General features: G+C 48.1%; 1 protein-coding gene across 2 annotated transcripts in view; it reads right to left on the minus strand.

The window, feature by feature from the left end:
• The window catches only part of Zbtb16 (zinc finger and BTB domain containing 16), a 181529-nt gene that overhangs the window by 8937 nt on the left and 152247 nt on the right, over nt 1-20345 (minus strand). For both annotated transcript variants that reach the window (XM_050156210.1, XM_050156212.1), the window contains exon 5: nt 525-695. In XM_050156210.1, the coding sequence (XP_050012167.1) occupies nt 525-695 (171 nt within the window). The remainder of the gene's footprint in view (nt 1-524; nt 696-20345) is intronic.

The raw sequence follows: 20345 nt of genomic DNA on the forward strand, positions 1-20345 counted from the left end.
GGCAGAAGCCTCCTGTCTCTGTGGTGAAGGCAGGATGAGTTCTTCAGTGTGCCCTCTGGAGCCCTGAGCTGACTTCCGTGCTATTCTTGGATGGATTGGGCCAGTGGTGGGATTGTAATCGAGTTAGGTCAGTTATTCTCAAAATTCACTTTAGTACACCCCTCCCCATCGCATCAGAAGCCCTTAGGAATCCTTATTAGTGGTGTTGCGATCTAGAGCCCACCCAGGACCAAAGTTTCTGAGAGTAGAACTCAAGAGTATGGTGTTTTTTTTTTTTTGTTGTTGTTGTTTTTTAATGACTCTTTTCTGCGCTGTGTATGGAAAGACTGGAAACAGGTGTGCGGTGGGTGGTGGACTGGGAGAACTGTCAACATTCAAACACTCTATAGGAGCTCTTCTATGTACAACTTCAAGCAGAGAAAGGCTGAGAACCTCCCTCCCCAACACACACCATATATTTTTGGCGGTTAAGCCCTGATAGAAGATCTGGAAATGTCCCCACGCACCCCCTGGGACCAGCCTACCTGTGTGTGAGCGAAGGTGGCGCTTGAGAGCTGTGTGGCTGGGAAAGGTGCGGTTGCATTCGCTGCAGATATAGCTGCGCACGCCCGCGTGGACCTCCATGTGCTGCTGGAGCGCGCTCTGGGCCTGGAAGCGCTTCCCACACAGGAGACAGAAAACAGCCATGTCCGTGCCTGTGGGAGACAGCAGCGGGAGAGAGTCAGCAAGATGGAGATCCAAGGCCAGACTAGAAATCCTATCCCCCTCCCCACACACATAAGGTCAAACTCAGGAGCATCCCAGGCCATGCAATGTGGACTGGGTACCCTGAATGTAGCTAAGTGGTGTCCAGTCTCCATGAGACCTAAAGATTAGTGGAGAAAGGCATAAACCCACAGGAACAGTCAAATGCATTTCTGCAAGTGTTTTGAGTCCACTCCAGGAGAAAGTGGGTGACTGGGGGCCTATAATCACAGGGAATTTACAGAGTTTGAGGCAACGGTGGGAAGATGGGTAGAACCTGTGAAAACCAACAATGACCTGGATCCTATGGACTAACCACTGTTGTTAATATAACTCTCTTGAGGAGGGAAGCACAGGAGACCAACTCACGCCAATCTCCATGGAGTTCATAGCTGGGATTCATTCATTCATTTCCTGAGCTTAGCTGGAGACCACATTTTCTGTTCTGTCCTTTTCTTTTCCTCTTCCCTCCCTCCCTTCCTTATTTCCTTTGTTTTTAAGACAAGGCTTCTCTGTGTAGCCCTGGATGTCCTGGAACTCGCTCTGTAGACCAGGCTGACCTCAGACTCAGATCCTCCTGCCTCTGCCTCCCGAGTGCTGGGATTAAAGGTGTGTGTCGCCATGGCTGGCAGACACTCTTGTAACCACTTTCCCATTTTGAAAATCAGGAATCCTGAGAGCCACTTCATTCCACAAATACTATCGTGATACTTTCCACAAGGAAGGCTTTCTTTAAATGAGGTTCTGGAAATGGAACGATGGGAACACATACTGGGACCTGCTCTAATTTCAATACCACCCGGCACACAGTGTTCAAGAGGACATTCAAGAGGATGGATGGACTCTGTGAACACTCAGGGGTGGCAAAACCAAGTGGAGTAGAATGACCAGTCCTAACTGTGGAAGCAGGAAGAAGGGCGAGAAGGGGGTTGAAGAGGAGCTGAGAGCCAGATCATGTAGCCCAACCAGTCATGCCACAGCTCCGGGTTTCATCGTAAGACCAATGGGAAGTGGCCAAAGGATTTCAACCTAGGGACTCACAGGAGATATTCATTCTGCCCCACCATTCGCTGGCCCAGCAGACCAGGTGCCCCACTCAACCCCACAAAGGTGGATTGCTATTTTCTCTTCATCAACCCTTTTCTGACGCCACACCAGATCCATAGCCTTCCAGCTGAGACTCCTTGAGTCTTCTTCCAGCCGAGTTCATAGCTCCTTGTTTGCCATTTTGGACTTTATCTCCCCAAGACATTAGTCCTGACACAAGCCCATCTGCTTGTCTCTCTGCCCATGTCCAGGCAGCATTGCCTGTGCTCAGTCCCACAATGCTGTCCCTTGTGTGAGGGACATAAACAGAAAAGGGGGTCAGGTCTGTCAGTCTAGTCCAAAACGGAGAGAGTACCAGAGCACTTGGACTCCTGAAAATCGTGGGCTCTTCGGGGTGATATGAGGAAGCTTCCAGGGGCAGGCGAGAGGGGAAGGGAGGGGACGATGAAGAGCCTTGCTGTCTCCCTGACTGGAAATGGTGACAGCAAGCTGGAGGGCTGGTTCTTGCCTCCTCAGGACCATACATGGCTCAGTTTGCAATAAAAGGCAGGGGTCACCACTGGCCCACCATCCTCTCTCTTCTCACTATTACCCACCCATGTGCGCTCTCTTTGCAGACACTGAAGTCTAGGCATCTGCAGCCATGCAGATATCCAGTTATCTCCCAATAACTAGGAGGGCTGCGTGGGGGAAGAAGATGTCGTCCAAATCTCTGAGAGCAGGATGGATGGAGGGCTAATAAAGGCCATCTTAGCTGGGTGCTTTATCTGTGCCGCTATCTTATTTAACACGTTCATCCCTACAGGGCGAGCATTCATAGCCACCTTCTCACGAAGAGAAAAACAGAGATTAAATAGCTTGCCTAAGGTCACACAGTGAGAAAGAGGCAGAACCGGGAATCTAGAAATGTCTTGGTCTGTTTGATTCCAGAAATCACAGATTGAAATCTCTGTTTTTATTTTTTAGTGTGTGGGCGTGCACTAGTCCTGTGTGTGTGTGTGTGTGTGGTGTGTGCGCGCACGCGCGTGCATTGCGATGTACCTTTTGGAAAAGCAGACCTGGTGTATGGGGGTGGGGTGGTGTTTGGAGGCCAGAGGTTGACACCAGGATGGCTCTACATCTATTTCATCAAGACAGGATCTCTCACTGAACAACCTCTATGGCTCTCTATCTTACTTCATGAAGACAGAGTCTTTCATTGAACAGTTTTGGCTAGGCTAACTGGCCAGAGAGCCATGGGCCTGGGTTGGGATTACAGGCATGCACAGCCATGCCTAGCTGTTATGTGGGTGAGGGGCATCCAAATGCAGATCCTCATGCTCGCACATCAACCACTTTACCCACGGACCTACCTCCCTAGCCTCTGAACGCCATCTTACCTCTGGACTAGAGACACCTGTCGGTCTCGGCTTCCCCCAGAAGAGATGCAGTCAAGGCAATAAAGAGCAAGCACCAAGCATGCAAGGAGCACTCCAGCAATGGTGGGAGCACAGACAGCTGGTCACAGGCACAGATCTCGGAAGCCTCCCAAACCCAAGCCCAACAGGAAGGAGTCAGTAAGATCTCTGGGAGAGATCTCAAGTCCTCAGCCCCATGGGATGGAGGACAATGCGCTGAAAGAAACAGTTTGCTTGGGCAGAAGCCACTGTGAGCACTGACACTGTGTCCTTCAAGCCACTGGGAGCAGTGACACTGTGTCCCTCAGTGCCCTGTCAAGCCTGGTAAGCAAACAGAGGCCGTCCACAACACATTCTAACACACAGCACAGCCGTCCGAGCTTCTTCAAGCTGAGGGTTCCCAGCACCTGCACCCTCTTTACCCTGAACTCTACCCCACAGAAAGCCCCAATGAAGCCAGGTGTTCAAACAGCTGCCTTAAATCAGCCTGAGAGAGCAGGCTTCCTAAACAGCCATGCCTTTTACCAGTCAAAACGTCTTGTTCTTATATCCCCAGGATGGGAGGTGAATGAATGGTACCCCAGGAGGATACCCCAAAAGGTGCTACCTAGCAGAGTAGACTGAGTTTCCTGGGGCATTCGGTCCCCTTGCTGTCCTTAAGATGCTTTGAAGCTGCTCTACTGGGTCACCTCCACCTGTGTCCATTCTCCTGTCTCATTCCCTGGTGATCACGAACAGGCTGGGATGAGGCAGGGAATCTGGGTACCAGGCCTAGGGGTGGAGGGCACTGGTCCAGAAAGACCACCCAGAGCACGGACAAGTTCAGGGTGAATCCACGAGAGCCTCAGGGGAGACTGTGAGTTCTGCTCTGAGAAACGGAATGCTATCTGAGAAGCCAAGGTAGGAAACGGGGCACCCATCCCTGGCTAAAGAAACACCACAGACGGATTTCAGAGCAGGTAGCATAGAGGATGGAGAGAAGTCTTCAAAACCAGGGAGGTCAGATCACAGAGGACCAGATGTACCAGGAGGGTCAGCCCGGATGCCATCCTAGGCAAAAACGGGGCCATAGAAGGACTGGAGGAGGCCAAAGGTCTAGATATGTGTGTCCCCTCTCCCAGTCCCAAAGTGAGTATGTTAAAATCATTGTCCTCTAAGTGGGGGTATCAGCAGGTGGGGCTTCACCAAGTCTGATTACAGAAGTGGTACCCTCTTCAACACTATTACTGTCCTTATAAAGAGGGTCCCTTCTCACAGTCAGAACACAGGACACAGAAGTCTGCAGTCTGCAACTAGGAAGAGGGGCCTTCTGGGAACCCAGCCATGCTGGGATCCCTATTTCAGACTGCCCAGCCTTCAGGTCTGTGAGACATTATTTTCTAGATATAAATCCTCCACTCTACAATCATATGTTACAGCAACTCAAAGGGCCCAAAGACAGGTACAAGTGTCCAACAGCCTGATGGGCAGGGCCTCTGTAGGTGGCAAAGGTGTGGAGGGTTCCAGGTGGCTAGAAGCAAGGAGAGATTAATAGCCTTTGTGTTGCTCCAGAAAGGTGAAGACCAGATGATGTCCAAGGCTTTGTGGACAGGAAGAGAGCACCCTGATTGGAACTGTGGTCTGGTCGGGAAAAGCAGCACCCGTGAAAAAATTCCAAATGGCCATCTCTGCACACCATTGACAGGCTTAAGGTTCCATGATTATTAGTTAAGAAGAAATATTATTATGACCCCAGTTGTCTCTCTCTCTCTCCTTCCTAGGCTCTCACACAAGCGTAAGTAAGCTCCCTCCTTGGCCACTTAACCACCAACCAAGACTCAGGGCAAGAAGACGGTTTAGAGGGTTTGTGTCTACTTTTCCCACTCTTCTGCTTGAAAACCAACATTCGCAGTCAAAGAAAAGGACTTCAAAAAAAAAGAAGGAAAGAAAAAGAAAATCAGAAAAAGGCTGAAGAGCGAATGAGACACAAGAAAAACTACTGGTGCATGCCAAGTTAAAAATCTAAAGACTAGATGTGAGTTATTAAACAATTTGCTGTCGTTTCTGCCTAGCTGATTGTTTGCACGTATGATGAGTCAGGGCCGATTCTATTACACTGGGAGATTAAGCAAATAAATGCTAGCTTTTGGAAACACATTAAAATGTGGGGCTATGGAAATAAAATTATCTAGAAAATTGTATTAGCAATTCATTAGCTGCGGTGAGACGCGTGGCAGGGCAAGGGACCCGCCGCATTAGCACACTCTGCTCTCTGCAATGCCTGAGTTCTGCCCTCCACCGAGGCGACCATCAGTAGCAGAGGCAGTCCCATCAGGGAGGAGGTAGACTCTGACTGCCTGGAGACAGTCTTCAGAAGTCACGGGCAGTGAGATGGAGAGAAGAAAAGGAGCAGGGATTCTGGTCCTGCCACTTCCATTACCTTGGGATCCCACGCAAGCCCCTTAACTTCCCTGGATTGGAGTGTTTCCCATCCTTTTCCATATTGCTGTGGTTGCCAAGAACAACAAATGAGATACCAACTTGAGAACTCTTCACAGAGTGGTTTAGTTGTAGAGCTAATGCCAGCCCAAATGATGCCTTTTTCTAAACTTGAAAAGCCCGTCTCCTCCCTCTGGGTGGACAACAGATCTCATTGTTGGCTAGTAAGAGAGAGCTAGATTTTAATCTCCACCTCTTCCTCAGCTGGACGCCTTGTGCCGCGAACAACCTGGATGGTGACTCATGGAAGCCCTGCACAGGGACAAGCATACGTTGCTTTATTGACTCTAGGTTGCCTCTTCTAGGAAGCTGACCCTAGCAATGGTATCTTGGATGACTTGTACTATTTTAGACTTGGTGCCAAGGACAACATCTTCCTCTGAGCACTCATTGTTACAACACATGAAACCCTTTATTGCGTTTACTTTTGACGTTCGGTCCTGCCTATGAGACTAAGCTGCCAAAGCAGGAACCAGAGTAGTCATCTTTATCTCCCCCGACACACAGCACAGGGCTCATGCCAGTAGGCCCTAGATAACTGTATGCTGCGGTGACAATACTGAGGGACTTTGGGATGATGACAAAAACAGATGCACGCACGGGAGGGGGGGGTCAATAGGTCATGGTACAGAGATAGACAGCTTGGGTTGGTGAGATCTCAGAACTGAGTCCATAAACAAGGCCACTACCAAAAGACAGTCCTACCCTATCTCCATAGCAACCACTAATGCCAGGTGACACACAGGTGCCAAACTCACTGGGGCCCTGGGCAGGATAGTTTTATATTAACTTGTCACAAGATAGAACTGCAGGCAAGACTGTAGAACATTTTCTTAAACTGTGATAGATATGAGGGCAAAGGCAGCCCATTGTGGGTGGGGCCACCCGTGGGCTGGTGGTCCTGGGTGCTGTAAGAAAGCAGGCTGAACAAGCCATGGGGGCGAGTCAGTAAGCAGCACCCCTCCATGGCCTCTGCATCAGGTTCCTGCCCTGTTTGAGTTCCTCCTCTTCCTGCTTTTGATAATGAGCTATTATATGGAATTGTGAGGAAAATAACCCATTTCCTCCCTAAGTCGCTTTTGGTCATGGAGTTTCATCACTAAGATGCCCCCTACCACGTCTGCCATACTACACCACTGTCTGGGCTTTACTTCTCAGAAGCAAGACCTCTGACCATTTTACCATATTGTAAAATAGCACAAAGACCCTATACTTCTGGTCTGGAAGGGTGGCTTTTCTCAGCTTTATGATCCTGGGGTGAGCAACTACTACCCTTGCTGTAGCCAGAGACTGGATCAGAAATGTTCTCCTGTGACATGGGCCAAGGCTTACTGCCCAACCTGGGCAGAAGTGGAAAGTCTCAGAAGGAGGTCTTCCGGTCACTACAGAATGCCCTTGAAAGTGAGGGGTGGACTTCCATCTTTCCTGTTGTCTCTCTGACTTCCTGTCCAGGTAGAGATGAGAAAGCTCTGGTCCTTCTCATGCTCCATGCCAGGGTATGTTGCCTCATCACAGGCCCAAGGATAATAAGGGCCGTGAGCGACAGCTTTCAAAACTATAAAATGGACTAAATCTTTCCGACCCACAGGTTCGTTACCTGTTGTTCGATACAGTCACAGAAAGCTGAGCAACACAGTCTTGGCCCTGAGCCTCTGCATTGAAGACACAAACTTCATAACCAATCTGTAAGCAGAGACTGCACCTTCATTTTCCAGCTGCCGAGACCCGAATAATCACACAGAAACTATATTAATTACAACACTATTTTGCCAATGGCTCAGGCATATTCCTAGCTAGCTCTTATATCTTAAACTAACCCATTTCTACTAATTATATATCACTATGAGGCTGTGGCCTACCGGTAAAGTTCCAGTGTCTTCCTTTTTTGGCGGCTACATGGCATCTGCCCGACTCTGCCTTCTTTCTCCCTGCATTCAGTTTAGTTTTCCCATTTAGCTCTATTCTGCCCTGCTATAGGCCAAAGCAGCTTCTTTATTAACTAACAGTAATAAAACATATTCACAGCATACAAAGGGAGAACCCACATCACCAACCTGTGCTTCCAACATTCACTTCCTAGTGTTGCCACGAGACAACTGACAGACACTGTCAAGTTTATGCCACAAATGCATTGTTTTCTACCAACTTGGGAATCTTAAGATTAGAAACTTAGCCTTGGTTTAAAGAGAATTACTTCGCCATAAAAACGACCCAACAACCCCTTCCCCCATATTTCTGGAGAATGAGGAGATGTGGCTTAGTCTAGACTCCATAAGTACTTGCCCAAAGGGGATCTGAACTAGAAAGAGGGATGGTAAGGATAAATTTAGATTGTGGGTTGAGGCAACATGGGTAGGCTCCCAGCGAATACCTGGGACCTGTGTGCATAAATCCTACTGGGGCAGAAAAGGAGGGGAAAATTAGGGGACACGGGAAGAGACAGGAGCCCCTCAACTCACGTATCTAGCTAAAATCTCGCTGGCTAAGAATCAATATAGTTCTAACACAGAGGTTGAAAAGACAGTACTGTGGTTGGGAGCTCTTGTTGATCTTGCAGAGGACCCAGATTTGGTTCTCAGCAGCCATCTGGTGGATCCAACCACCCATACCTCCAGTTCCAGTGGAACCGACAGCCTTCTCCAGCCTCCACAGGCAGTAGGCACACACATGATGGACTGACACACATGCAGACAAACATACATTTTTTTCTAAAGAAAGAATTCCGGCACCATTTGCTGTGAATGGTGTCAATATTCCTTCTCTGTGACATGTCTTAAGTGTTTATGACCAGCCATGACATTTTTTTTTTCCTTTCCCAACTACAAACCAGCATTTTTCTAGGAGCCTCTCAAGCAAAATTAGAAACTCCATTTACAGCGAAAGACATGTCCAAACTCCCTGGTGAAGCTTTAATGACTCAACGGTTTCATCTTACCAGATTGTAATCCTGTCCAGTGCACCTCGGAAATCACCCTGTGATCTCATTTGTGGGGCACTGCCGTTATCAACCCTTTGAGACATAACCTCAGGAGACACCAAAATCACATACTGGCTCCCATGAAAACATCTAACTTAATTCCCTCTTGAGACGCTCACGTCCATACGTGGGTAGCAGGTCCCTTTCCTGAAGCATGTCTCATTCCATTAACACTCAGACTTAAATTTATGTTAAAAACCTTTTCTTCAAAAACCCCCAGCTCTGCTTCATACCGACCTCTCCTGAAATTCTTTTCTGAAGAACTTGAAACTCTTGGCTTTCTCTGAGAGGAACCCAGGATGCTGCCCGCAGTAGCATGGCACTACGCCAAGCCACTATCACGGGAGAGAGTGAGCCGTACCATGTCCCCCAAGAGCAGCACAACCAGTCTGGGCTACAACGCAGGCACAACTTCCAGGTTCCTGATTTAAAAACAAGTATAACTTTAGCAAAAATTGGGAGAAAGCCAGGCTGGGGTGGAACAGGAGGCAGGAGGGATGGCACAGGTCTCAGGCCTTTATCTTGTCCAGGTGACGATGGGGTCTGAAATCAGGAGACACAAAAGCCTTGTGTTTACACCTGTGCCATTTCCATGCCAATTAGCTCTTGAATGGAAAGGAAGGCACATGATCGGAGGGGCACGCAGCTGGCGAAGGCGCTCAGGTGCTACGCTTTCTTGGGGCAAGGCTCTTATTATCTCCCTAGACAAGCGGTTTCTTAATCAAAGGAGCAGAGGAAGCTAAATATACTTCCATTTCTTTTGGTAAGCAGGCTAGGACTGTTCCATGTGGGGTGTACATGTAGTGTAGTGGTGTGTGTGTGTGTGTGTGGTGTGTGTGTGTGTGTGTGTGAACACAGATGGGTTTCTGGTGTCCAATCCCACTCAGCAAAGAAGAGCCATCTCTCCTGCTACCTAGAGCAGCTGCTTCCCCGGATGGGAACGAATATCAAATTGGGAATAAGTAAAAAAAAAAAAAAAAAAAAAAAAAAAAAANAAAAAAAACCTCATTTAAACTGGAAGCACTTGTATCTCCATTCTCTTCTTCTAACTCTGCAAGGAGGTTCTACCGCTGCCTCTGACCCCTGGGGATTATCTTTCATGAGACGCCAGAGTCATCAGTTAAACCTCTACCTTCCTTCCCCCAGCCTTCTCCTTCCACATATGTGCCTCCAGGTTGTTGTTGAAGGAGACACAGAGATGCATCACCCACTGCACCAGAGACAGACACAGGCAGCACAGCTGACTCACACCAAAGGCAGGAGGTTCTGTCTGCATCTTAAGAGACCTGAAAAGGACCCAGGGGTGTGGATGCAGGAGGCAGACAGAAGGGAAACAAATGCCCAGACCCTCACATCTGCTGAACTTCTCTTTGCTCCACTGGAGGAAGGACCACAAGCTGCCCATTCACATCTCCGATTTCTCTTTGGATGTTGAGTGACAGGACCCTCTGCCATAAGAACCCAGTTCACCCAGCTGCAGCACTTCTCAGTCGGCTTGACCCTTCGGTAACGTCATCTGCCACCGAAGCATCGATAAGTCCCACTCAACCACTTTCTGCCTGTGACTGCCCACTTGGTAACACCTCAAAAGTGTTGCCTCCAGCCAAATTAGCATCAAACTAAATTAGCAAGGATATTCGTATCTTACACATCACTTACCGCTGGCCATATTTTCTCCAACCTACCCAGGAAGCCCAAACCTTAGCCTCTAGTCTTCTTGTCCCTTTCGACCCTGTCAATCTTCAGTCTCCTCCAGTCCTTCCTCCCTCTTCCTACTTTTCTTCTTACAATCTTAGAACCCTGGGAGGTACCTCTACTTTTCTCTAACCCTCTATTATGTCTACGACAGGAAGAAGGGATGTTAGGGTTTGGTACTGTCAAAGGAATAGAAATTCTTCAATGAATAACATAAAAGGGGAGAGGGTTCAGACGACAGATTGAAATTTGTTTTAAAACTAAGCAGCGGATGGGTGAGTGGCTGCGTTTTTCAAAACACAAGCACACACCCCAGTGTCAGCCTCTTGGGGAATGCGGCTGCTTGGCCAGGCTGTGGCAGCTAGCAGAGCCGGCTGCCTTCCTCCCGGAAACCGTGTATTTGTTTAGCAGTGAGCCCAGACACAAGCGCATTTCATTACCCAGCACCTCCAGCTACAGTAAACAAATTTGTCAGCTCACTAGCTCATTAAGGTGTGCCCCGGACACTCGGGATTTATTGAGACCTGCACAATAAAAGTAACATGAATGGATTTACTAATTTTGTCAATCACTCCAACAAACCTACCCAAGAGGGGCAGAAAATGTGGGAGGAGACCACAGGAAAAGGGTGAAAAAGAAACTGGAGGTGGGGGAGTAAGGGAAGCATGAAGCGTGTTGGTTTATAAGAGAGAATAAAGGGGGACAATGGGACCATTGCTGTCAGCCCACTTCACATACGCCAAGTCCCCTTTCCTGGGGTACAGGGACCCTGACAAATAAGGTGCCAAGGGAAAATGACATCACACGTTTTGGTTCCCTGTGGATTACTCTGTATCTCCCAATTGTACATAAGACTCGGAACTCATGAACTTGAGGACCAGAATGCACGTCCAGAGAAGCAGCAGCCTCATCAAGGAGGGGTTGCCTCTTGTGTTCTCTCCACCTGCTCCAGCGGCCCCTGTCCTCTTGGCTTCCCAGGCTACTTGTTGGACCCTTTCAGACATTCCAAAATGAACTTAAAACCTCTACAGTCAGAGCAGGGGGGAGCCAGAGGGGAAGTGGGAAGGGGGGTATGGAAAGGGGGATCAGGATGGAAAAGTAAATCCGGAGAAGTATGCAGTCCTCTGGTCTGTAACTTTCAAAATGACAGCAGGACTGGGGCAAAGGTCAGGGAGTCCAAGGCCTTAGCACCTCAGCCAGCTGTGGCAGGGAAGCCTGGAGCCCGCAGGACGCCTGCCCGTATAAATCAACAGTAAGCAGGGCCTGCTGGAGATGGGGACAATGGGCCCACACGGGGGTGAGAAGCAGGACAATGGGGCCTGGCCAGTGTGCAGGCCTGGAACAAATGTGCCCTGGCACCACGGGGGCCCCCATTTGTGAAACTAATTGGCCCACGATTGAAAAACTGGACCAACTTCAACAGTCCTGGAAGGAAGAACAGGCATCCACAGGAGCCTCACCTAGCCTGACTCTGGCCCAGCCCTGTGGGTGGGAAGCAAAGGCCTCTAGGGGACTTCGTTCTGTCAGGGAGGTGCCTCGATGACCTAGTCAGTCTGAAGGAAGGCGTGGAGCCTGGCGCTGGTGGATGGCATGCCAACTTCTCTCAGGACCTAGAGGAAAAGCCATCTTTTTGTTTCTCTACTGGACTTGTTCCACTCGAGTAAAACTTCAAGGTGAGAGACACTGCCAACTCTGAGTTTTCTGAACCTGAGGGTCCTTACAGCCCGCACCTAGGGTAACTCAGTTCATCTCCCTAAGTTCATCTCCCTCGCTGATCTATCTTCGGGTCTGTGACCTCCAGTGTTACTCTCTGCAAGGCTGCCTGGGGACTGGAAGAAAATTGGGAGTTCAGTTCATGTGATCTTGGGGGGCTTCGGGGAAGAAAAGCTTCAGAAGTGTATGGTGAGGCGTCAGGATGGCATGGGACAGGCAGGACCGGGGCATTTACATCAGTCTTTGTCATCTTGCCCCACCCCTCCAGTGACCGTCATAGGAGACGGCCCGTCTAAGAGGCTGGACAGAACAGAGAGCAGTAGAGCCTTGGCTAGAGGGCCTGCCTGGCTCAAGGACACACTGTGCACTCCTGGCTAGATGCCAGGGAAATGAGAAAATGAGGGGAAAAAAGAAGTATCTTTGAAGAATTTTTCCATCTCTAATATCCAGTGTTCTAGGCTCAGGAAGGACAGTGTTGAGTGCTTCTGAGTGATTTTGTTTTCCTTCCAAAATGGACACAACAGCCTTTTACTTAGGGAGAATCAGTAGACTTCAATGGGAATCATTGTCACAGTCTGACACAGTCACAGGCATGGCAGAGAAAGGACCTGACATTGACTAGGTACCGCTAGGTGACAATCCGGGTCTTAAGCATCCCCAAGGACCCTGTGAGATAGGAGTTCTTAGCAAGAGAAAGAAGCAAGACCTTAATGGAACCACTCCCAGAGACCTAATGAGCTAGGACTGGCCATGCATGCGGTAAACCCCAGGATCTCTCCACGTTAGTCCTTTCTGAGTTAGGCAAGGGCTTGGCTGATTGGGTGAGAATACAGCAAAGCAGGGACAGAAAGTCCCACATCCCCACATCAGGATGATAGCAAAGCACACAGGGACTACATAGAGGACAGGGTGAGTGGGCCCCTCTGAAGACAGTGGCCTCGTGTTCTCAGCCAGGTCCTAGTGCACATCAGAGCCCCTGCATTCAGAGCTTGGCAAAGAGCATCACGCTTCCAGTTAACGATGGGACTAACTTCCGTGCACACAGGACATTTTCCATGGATGCCATTTCTCTGGTACCCACAGTCATCACCTGAGTCCTTCAGAAGGGGATGGGGTCCAGAAGTGGCATCTTTTGGGGGAAAATTATACTTGGGCACAAAAACCAAACAGAAGGAGACAGGGGTACAGGAAAGAGACAAAAGAAGGCCCCAGGGAGACAGAGTGGAGGACAGGGAGCAGGGGAGATGGGAACTAGAAATGAGTAAAAAACTGATTAGTTGAGAGCATTTGCAACATTTGACAAACACTGGCGGGGGGAGAAAAAAAATCCCCTGTAAATAAACAAAGCAAAACCAAAAAAAAAAAAAAAAAAAAAAAAAAAAAAAAAAAAAAAAAAAAAAAAAAAAAAAAAAAAAAAAAAAAAAAAACAGAATGAGAAGATGTATTTATTTTACTGACATTTTAATGGTTCCTTTCCTTCTCCCCAGAAGATGATTACAAATTAAGCAGCATTTAAATGCTTTTTACTGTCAACAATTAAAAAGAGGACTGTAGGCTCGAGAGCATGGCAGGCCATTCATTCCCACGGTAACCAGGCTATCAGAGACACCGCGAGGCTTCGTGTACTGTACACAATGGGCCGAAAGGGAAAAATCTGTGTGTTGATGCTGCAGGACATTCAAAAGCAAATTAACACATAAAAAGCGCCAGGCACAAAGACAGACACCAAGAGTGAGGGCAGAATGGATGAAACTCAGGACAAAAGTCTCAGAAATGGCAGAGTTTAAGTATAGTCTGATTACACCCCACTCAACATGCCCGGCGTTTATTTCTTGTGGTGCACGAGCACGTGCCTCCTCTCTCTCTCTCTCTCTCTCTCTCTCTCTCTCTCTCTCTCTCTCTGTCAATTTTCTTTTATTTTTTCGTGTGTGTAGCTCGTGGAGTGTGTCTCTGTGTGTGTGGAGTGTATGTGTGTTTGTGGGGGTGTGAGCGTGTGTGGAGTGTGTGCGCGTGTACATATATGTGTGCCCGGAAGAACCAGAGACAGACACTGATTTGCTGCCTTCAAAACAGAGGCAGAAAGAAATAGGCAGCAGAGTACTTGGGGAGGCAGACCCTAGAACCAGCCAGTCGGGGGGCAGAACCTTTACCACACCCAGCCCACCTGTAACTGCAGTATGTCCTGATCTGCTGGACCACAGGTCTTAGAGGCCCCATGATCCTTACTTCACTTTGTTCGGAGTGAAGGATGTCGGTCATTGCAGCATGGACTGAAATAACACATTCACATTTTAAAAAAATCTCCCCCATTGCCATTGAACCCTTGGTAACCGAATGTAGGGCCAACCTCTGCCCCCCGCCAGCTCACTGCGACCACTACTGATATCACTGTGTTGGAGCATCTTCTTGTGGAACCCTCCCAGCTAAATCAGTACAACTTCTAAGAATCTATATCATCTCAAGGAAATTTGAAAATTCCTTTGAAAACAACGAAAGAAAAAAAAATAATAGAAAAAATTCAAGGCTAGTATAAAGGGGAGAAAGAAAGGGAGTAAAAGGAAAGCGGGTGCAGGGTGGAGGAACCACAGGCTGTAGCACCCACCATTTTCCTCTCATCTCAGACGCAAGTGGGGCTACTCGGGGAGAGAATCAGAGGCCGCCTCGAGAAGCTGCTGGGTCCATGTCTGAGCTGTAAAAGTTTAATATGCAAGGGGGTAACGGTGAAATAAAAGAGACACGTCCCCTTTAAAAGGAAATATAATTTACAGTGTGCAGCCAGGCGGCCCATAGTTTCAATCTCGTTTACTATAGAGAAAACTCAGCTAGCTGCTCTCTATCCCACAAATCCGATTTAATCAGACAAGCCAGCCAGCGTGGCTTGGAGTAAAAACGGATAATTAGTAAACAGAGAGCTACTCCAGCGCTTCATTGGCATTCGAGTTGGGCTACTGTGTCGCATTTAAAATGCAGTCTGATGAAGTTTACAAAATCAAACCATTTGTTACTCCTATTGAAGAGGCTTCAGGCCACTTGCAATTAAATTGGAATTAGTGCTCGGAATGAGACACAGCAAATTCATACTAAAAAGGATCTGACTTTGAGACATTTGACTTCACTTCAACTGTTTTCTGTGTGGGCGTGGGTGTGGGTGCTACCGAGACACTTCTCACTCACCCTGACTCCAAAGGGCTCCCCGATTCTGTGAGCTTGCCGCTTCCCCCCAACAACAACTTGATTCTCCCCAGGCTGGTGGGGGGAGGGGAGGGGCAGCTGACTCTGGGGCACTTGGTCCACATTCACACCAGGAAGATACTGTACCCAGGGAAAATGTGTCCACAAAGGGCCATATGGCTCCCTTCTGCCTGAGGCCTCTGGACAAGGGGGTGGGAGGGGGCGGAGGAGCTGCCAGAAGGCACACTTCTAGAGGGCACTGGCCCCACCCCTCTCAGACAGCAGGCTGGCTGCCTCCGGGGAGGAATGGGGCACTTTTCCTGTTGGCTGGTCTCCCGTGATGCTGGGCATGAGGAGGGCTCCATTTGCCACAGCCTGCTCATCGGTGTGCGCCCCCCACCTTCTGCTCTGCCCCTGCAGGCAGGGCAAACTCAAGTCTCAGCAAGCCTTCTGAGGCAGAAGCCTGTGAAACTCCCCAACTGTCAGGGCTACAATTCAGGATGTGGGTGAACTTGAAATAGGGCATCTTGATTTTCACTGAGAAAATTTGCAGTTCTTTGGACTAGGGATGCCAGCAGCAAACAGTGGATTCATGGTGCCTGGTGCACCTTTGTCATGGATAGCTATTTTCATGGCACACTGGAAATATTATTTATGAATGCCACACCTACAAAAATATGACAGTTATGTAAAACCATGTCTTGTTAGTTCATAGGATAACAATGAATAACAAATGTTATTGTATTAAACATGTTTTTTTCCAGATAAGGTCTTGCTATCTTGTCCAGCCTTGCCTCAAACTCATTATGTAGCCCAGGCTAGCCTCCAAACTCATTATACATATATAAAATCCTAGGATGGCCTTGGACTAGCAATCCTGCTTCAGCTCCTGCATGCAGGGATCAATGATGTTTGCTATTTCACCCAGCCCACAAATGATTTTTCAAAAAGTATTTGACACCTATAATTTAGGTTTTTATTAAAGTCTTATATATTTTACTTTATACATTCATAGGCATTGTTTTCTCTTTCTTTCTTTCTTTCTTTCTTTCTTTCTTTCTTTCTTTCTTTCTTTCTTTCTTTTTGTCTCTAACATTACTTGGGATTGAGCCTAGGACCTCACGTATACTAGGCAAGCATTATAGTATTCTGCTATATCCCCACTTCACACAGACATCATTCTGAGGATGTGTTCAGAGGTGTTCGCCTTTCTGAGGAGTCCAGGGCATAAGAAAAATCAACTGTCAGTGCTCAAGGGGTTGGAAATGGAAGGGATATGGATGTAGGGTTTACTGTACACAGTTTCAGTTCTACAGGATGATCGGAGTCCTGGAGATGGATGCCAGTGATTATTCTGTAACAATGAAGATGTGTTAGTACCACTAAGGGGTACTCTTATTGACAAATTACCAAAATTAAAATAATAATAATTAAAAGCCATGATCCAGGCTTGTTTAAAGTTCCCTAACTCTCCAACCCCTCTACTGCCAAAACGTATTCAGACCAAAATCTGGGTTCCTTTCTTTTTAAACCTTCTCAACTGCCACCAAGAACAGAAGGGATTCTCAGTTTACCGACCAGGAGAGCTGCAGCATGAGGGTCCTTCAACAACACTGGGTGAGGACTAAGCTTGCTTCCCAGCTCTGACATCAGTGAGTTCTTCAAATTTTTAGTGAGATCGTACCTCAAGCAAAACAAAAACAAAGAAACAGAAGGCAGCGCGAGCATCAAGCCCTGAGCCCACGATGTCAATAAAGCACTCCTTGTCCTCAAGAAGCTCGCGGGCTGAGAAGAGCAGAGCGTAGAGCCTACATTCTTCAGGCAGACCAAGCCTAGGCAGACACCTGTCATTTACTTCCTGGTTATAGGATCGTGCATAAGTGACCTGATGTCTCCGAATGTCAGCTTCTTTGTTAGCGTTGGTCACAATACCCAGCAGGCAAGGTTGCTGAGTCAGATCACATCTGGAAGCGTCTCTCATGATGACATACGGGTAAGGGTTGAACAGTAGCTGTTTAGATCACAGATCCAGCGGGCTGCATGAGGGTGTTATGGGGAGGAGAGCAGTTAGGCACATCATAGATTATGATGTTCTAACTTAGGTATTACAACGATCTGAATGTGCCCTCCCCACGCCAATCGGCTGTTAGGAGGTGGGGCCTAATGATGAGTTGTGCTTCTTGGTCTTATTTCCTCCACACCACTCACGAGCCTTACTATTTGTGCCACGGGATAACCCAGTGAGAAAGCCCTCAACAGATGTTGGCACTTTATTGTGGACTTTGTGGGCTTTCCCATTTGTGTTTTTTATCAAAGACCCAGTGTCAGGAACACTGTTGCAGATGCGCCAACAGACTTAAGTCTAACACACTGAATTAGGGTGCCCCAGGAACATTCCAGGCTTTGCATCATGAAAGGGGCAGCTTCTCATTCGTTCAGTTCAAATCTACTGGTATGTTCTCCAGTCCACTTCCTCCCACCAGAATGGCTCTTTGACTTTCCAACACCTCTCTTTTGTTCCCTTGTTTCTTGTTTGGTCTACATTCAAGCCTCTGGAACAGTCATCCTCCTACTGCTGGCCCATCCTGGGCTTCCCTGTCCACTATCCTCCGATCGTGCCCAACCCCCACCACTCTGACTGCTATCAGCTTAACCCCCCTTTGTCCTAGAGCCACCCACACATGCTACCTCTGCCTCCCTCGATGCACTCCTCAGTCCGGCACTGTTACCTGCCTGCCTCCATCATTCCACCCACACCAAATCTGCCCACCTTTGACAACCAGGGGTCGCCATGCCACTGCATTCAAAGGCCTATCTCATCCCTCTCAGGGGGCTTCTGGGCAGTATTTAAAGCTGGCAACCTCTTTCATTACCATCCACAGCATCTCTTACAGTAAGTGTTTCTACCCTTTTGTGTTCTTCCCCCCACCCCCATGCCTTTTCAACCCCTGACTCTGTGTCTAGTCTTAACTTGCCTTGGAAGGGCTGATGTCTTGTCTCTTTCTATAGTCTCGTTGTGTAAAATTTCCTATTTCCAGGGCTCTAGACAATCATTTATATGCTGATGAGTCCAGAATAGCCAACCCCTTCCTTTGTCGACATCTCCACATCCAAATGGCTGAAGTCTTGCTGTTATAATACCAAAACTCTTCATTATCTTAACAATGAATCCCCCTTCACCTCCATTTCTATTTCCAACTCCACCATCACTCAATGACTCAAGAAAAGTGAAATCAGGCATGCGCGTAGGTTTTCTCTCATTTCTCACTGCGTATCAGCCACACTTCTCCAGCTCCCTACCGGCTTCTCAGGCACTTCTGTCCACCCCTGCTGCAACTATCTGAGCTCACGCTTATTACCACTCTCTTGCCTAGACGATGCCAATCTCATCCTACATAATCTCTCTGCCCGTGGCCAAAGTCTTCAACCTACTCCTGCCTGGCCCTTTAAGTAACTGCCCTTGCTATCATGTAATGTCATATCCCTCATTATGATTCCTAATAGCTCCCTCCTGTCTCTAGGAAGAGGTCAGCACACTTAGGATGGTTTGGAGGAGGCTTTCACCATGGAGTTCTCGTTTCCCTCTCCAATGGTGAACCTTAGCTCTCTACCCATGGCCACTTTCAGTTCCATGAACTTGCCCTAACTCTCCCACCCTTGGACACGTGCCCATGTTGGCCTTCGGCCTACAGTTTTCCCCTTTCTCCCACTACCTAATCATCTCAGCCAAACACCCTTCATTATTCTGATGAAACCACCCTTGGTAGACCCCCCAAGCCCTCTCCATAAGCAGGAAGCCCCTCAAACATAATCTTTGACATTAAATACCACAACACTACAGTATTTACATGGTTTGCCTAACTGCTTAGCTGTTTTCATTGGAGACATGAGACTCGTGAAGACAGGGACTCAGTTTTTTAAGTCACTAAAGTCCCAGCATCTAATAAACTACTTGCTACATCCTAGGTGCTCAGGGGATTAACACACAAATGGATACATGAACAAATGAACCTAGTACTATTTCTCTGTGAGCGTGAGCCAGAATTGCTAGTTACGATTTCCAGAGCCCAAGCCATTACTTTAGTATTTGACTCTTACTGTCCTCAAGCAAACATGCCTTCCTACCCTTTCCAGCCACCTAGCCTAATCCCCATGTGAGCTGCAAGCTTCTGGGCCCATATCCCTTTAAGTGAGTATCCCTTAACACATTTGGCTTGTATTCAAATGCCCACAGCAAGGTATTACAACACAGGCTCATTTGAGCCTAGACAGGAGTCCTCCAAAGTCTTCCAAATCCCCAGGCTCATGGGGGAAACAAGAATAAAGAAATCCGTCATCCAAAGATGCCCGTATGAGAAATCCATCTACACAGCCCTCACCTTGGGCTGCCTAGCCTCACCACGACCTTCTATAAAGGAAACAACAGAGCTGCAGTGGTTAGTCTGCACTGTCACCTTGATCGGACTCAGAGTCACCTGGAAGACTGGTTAGGCACAGTTAATATCAGTGAAGATATTAACTGAGAGAAAGAATCCACTCTGACAAGAGGTGTCACAGTCCCAGGGACACTGACGAGTAAAGCAGGGAAGGGAGACAGCAAGTGGGAGCACTGGCATGCACTTCTCTCTGCTCTCCGCCCATCTAGAAGTCAAGATTGGCCTCATGTGGGCCCACAAGGATTGGTTGGTACTGAACTACCAGGTGATTCTCTGTGATGGACTGTGGCTGCCAGTTTAACAACAGGGGGTGGGGTAGCACGGCCGCAGGACAGGCAGCCTCTGAGACTTATCCATGCTGGCACCTGCAGGATGTAGTGGAGGAGCACCAGACTTTGGGGCCTGACATCAAACCTGGTAATTCTTCTTGGCTCCTGGTGGGACAAGGTCCAGAAGCTAAATCTTACTGCATGATACTAACTGCTTTTTTTTCCCTTCCTGCAAGAGCTGTCTTGAGCTACCCCTAGCCACACACTTGGCCTCAATGTCCAATTCCACTGAACTAGGGCACTAAATCTCCAAGTTCCATCTTTGGTTGGTTTTCCTCCCTCCTCACACGGTGATTATGTAAAATATATAGTTTCTAAAATTCAATTTCTACTGCAGAAACAAGAAACAAGGCTGGTA

The sequence above is a fragment of the Alexandromys fortis genome, unplaced genomic scaffold, assembly GCF_014885135.2.
Source record: "Alexandromys fortis isolate MF-2015 unplaced genomic scaffold, M_Fortis_MF-2015_v1.1 scaffold_89, whole genome shotgun sequence".
In the NCBI taxonomy this organism is placed as follows: Eukaryota; Metazoa; Chordata; class Mammalia; order Rodentia; family Cricetidae; genus Alexandromys; species Alexandromys fortis.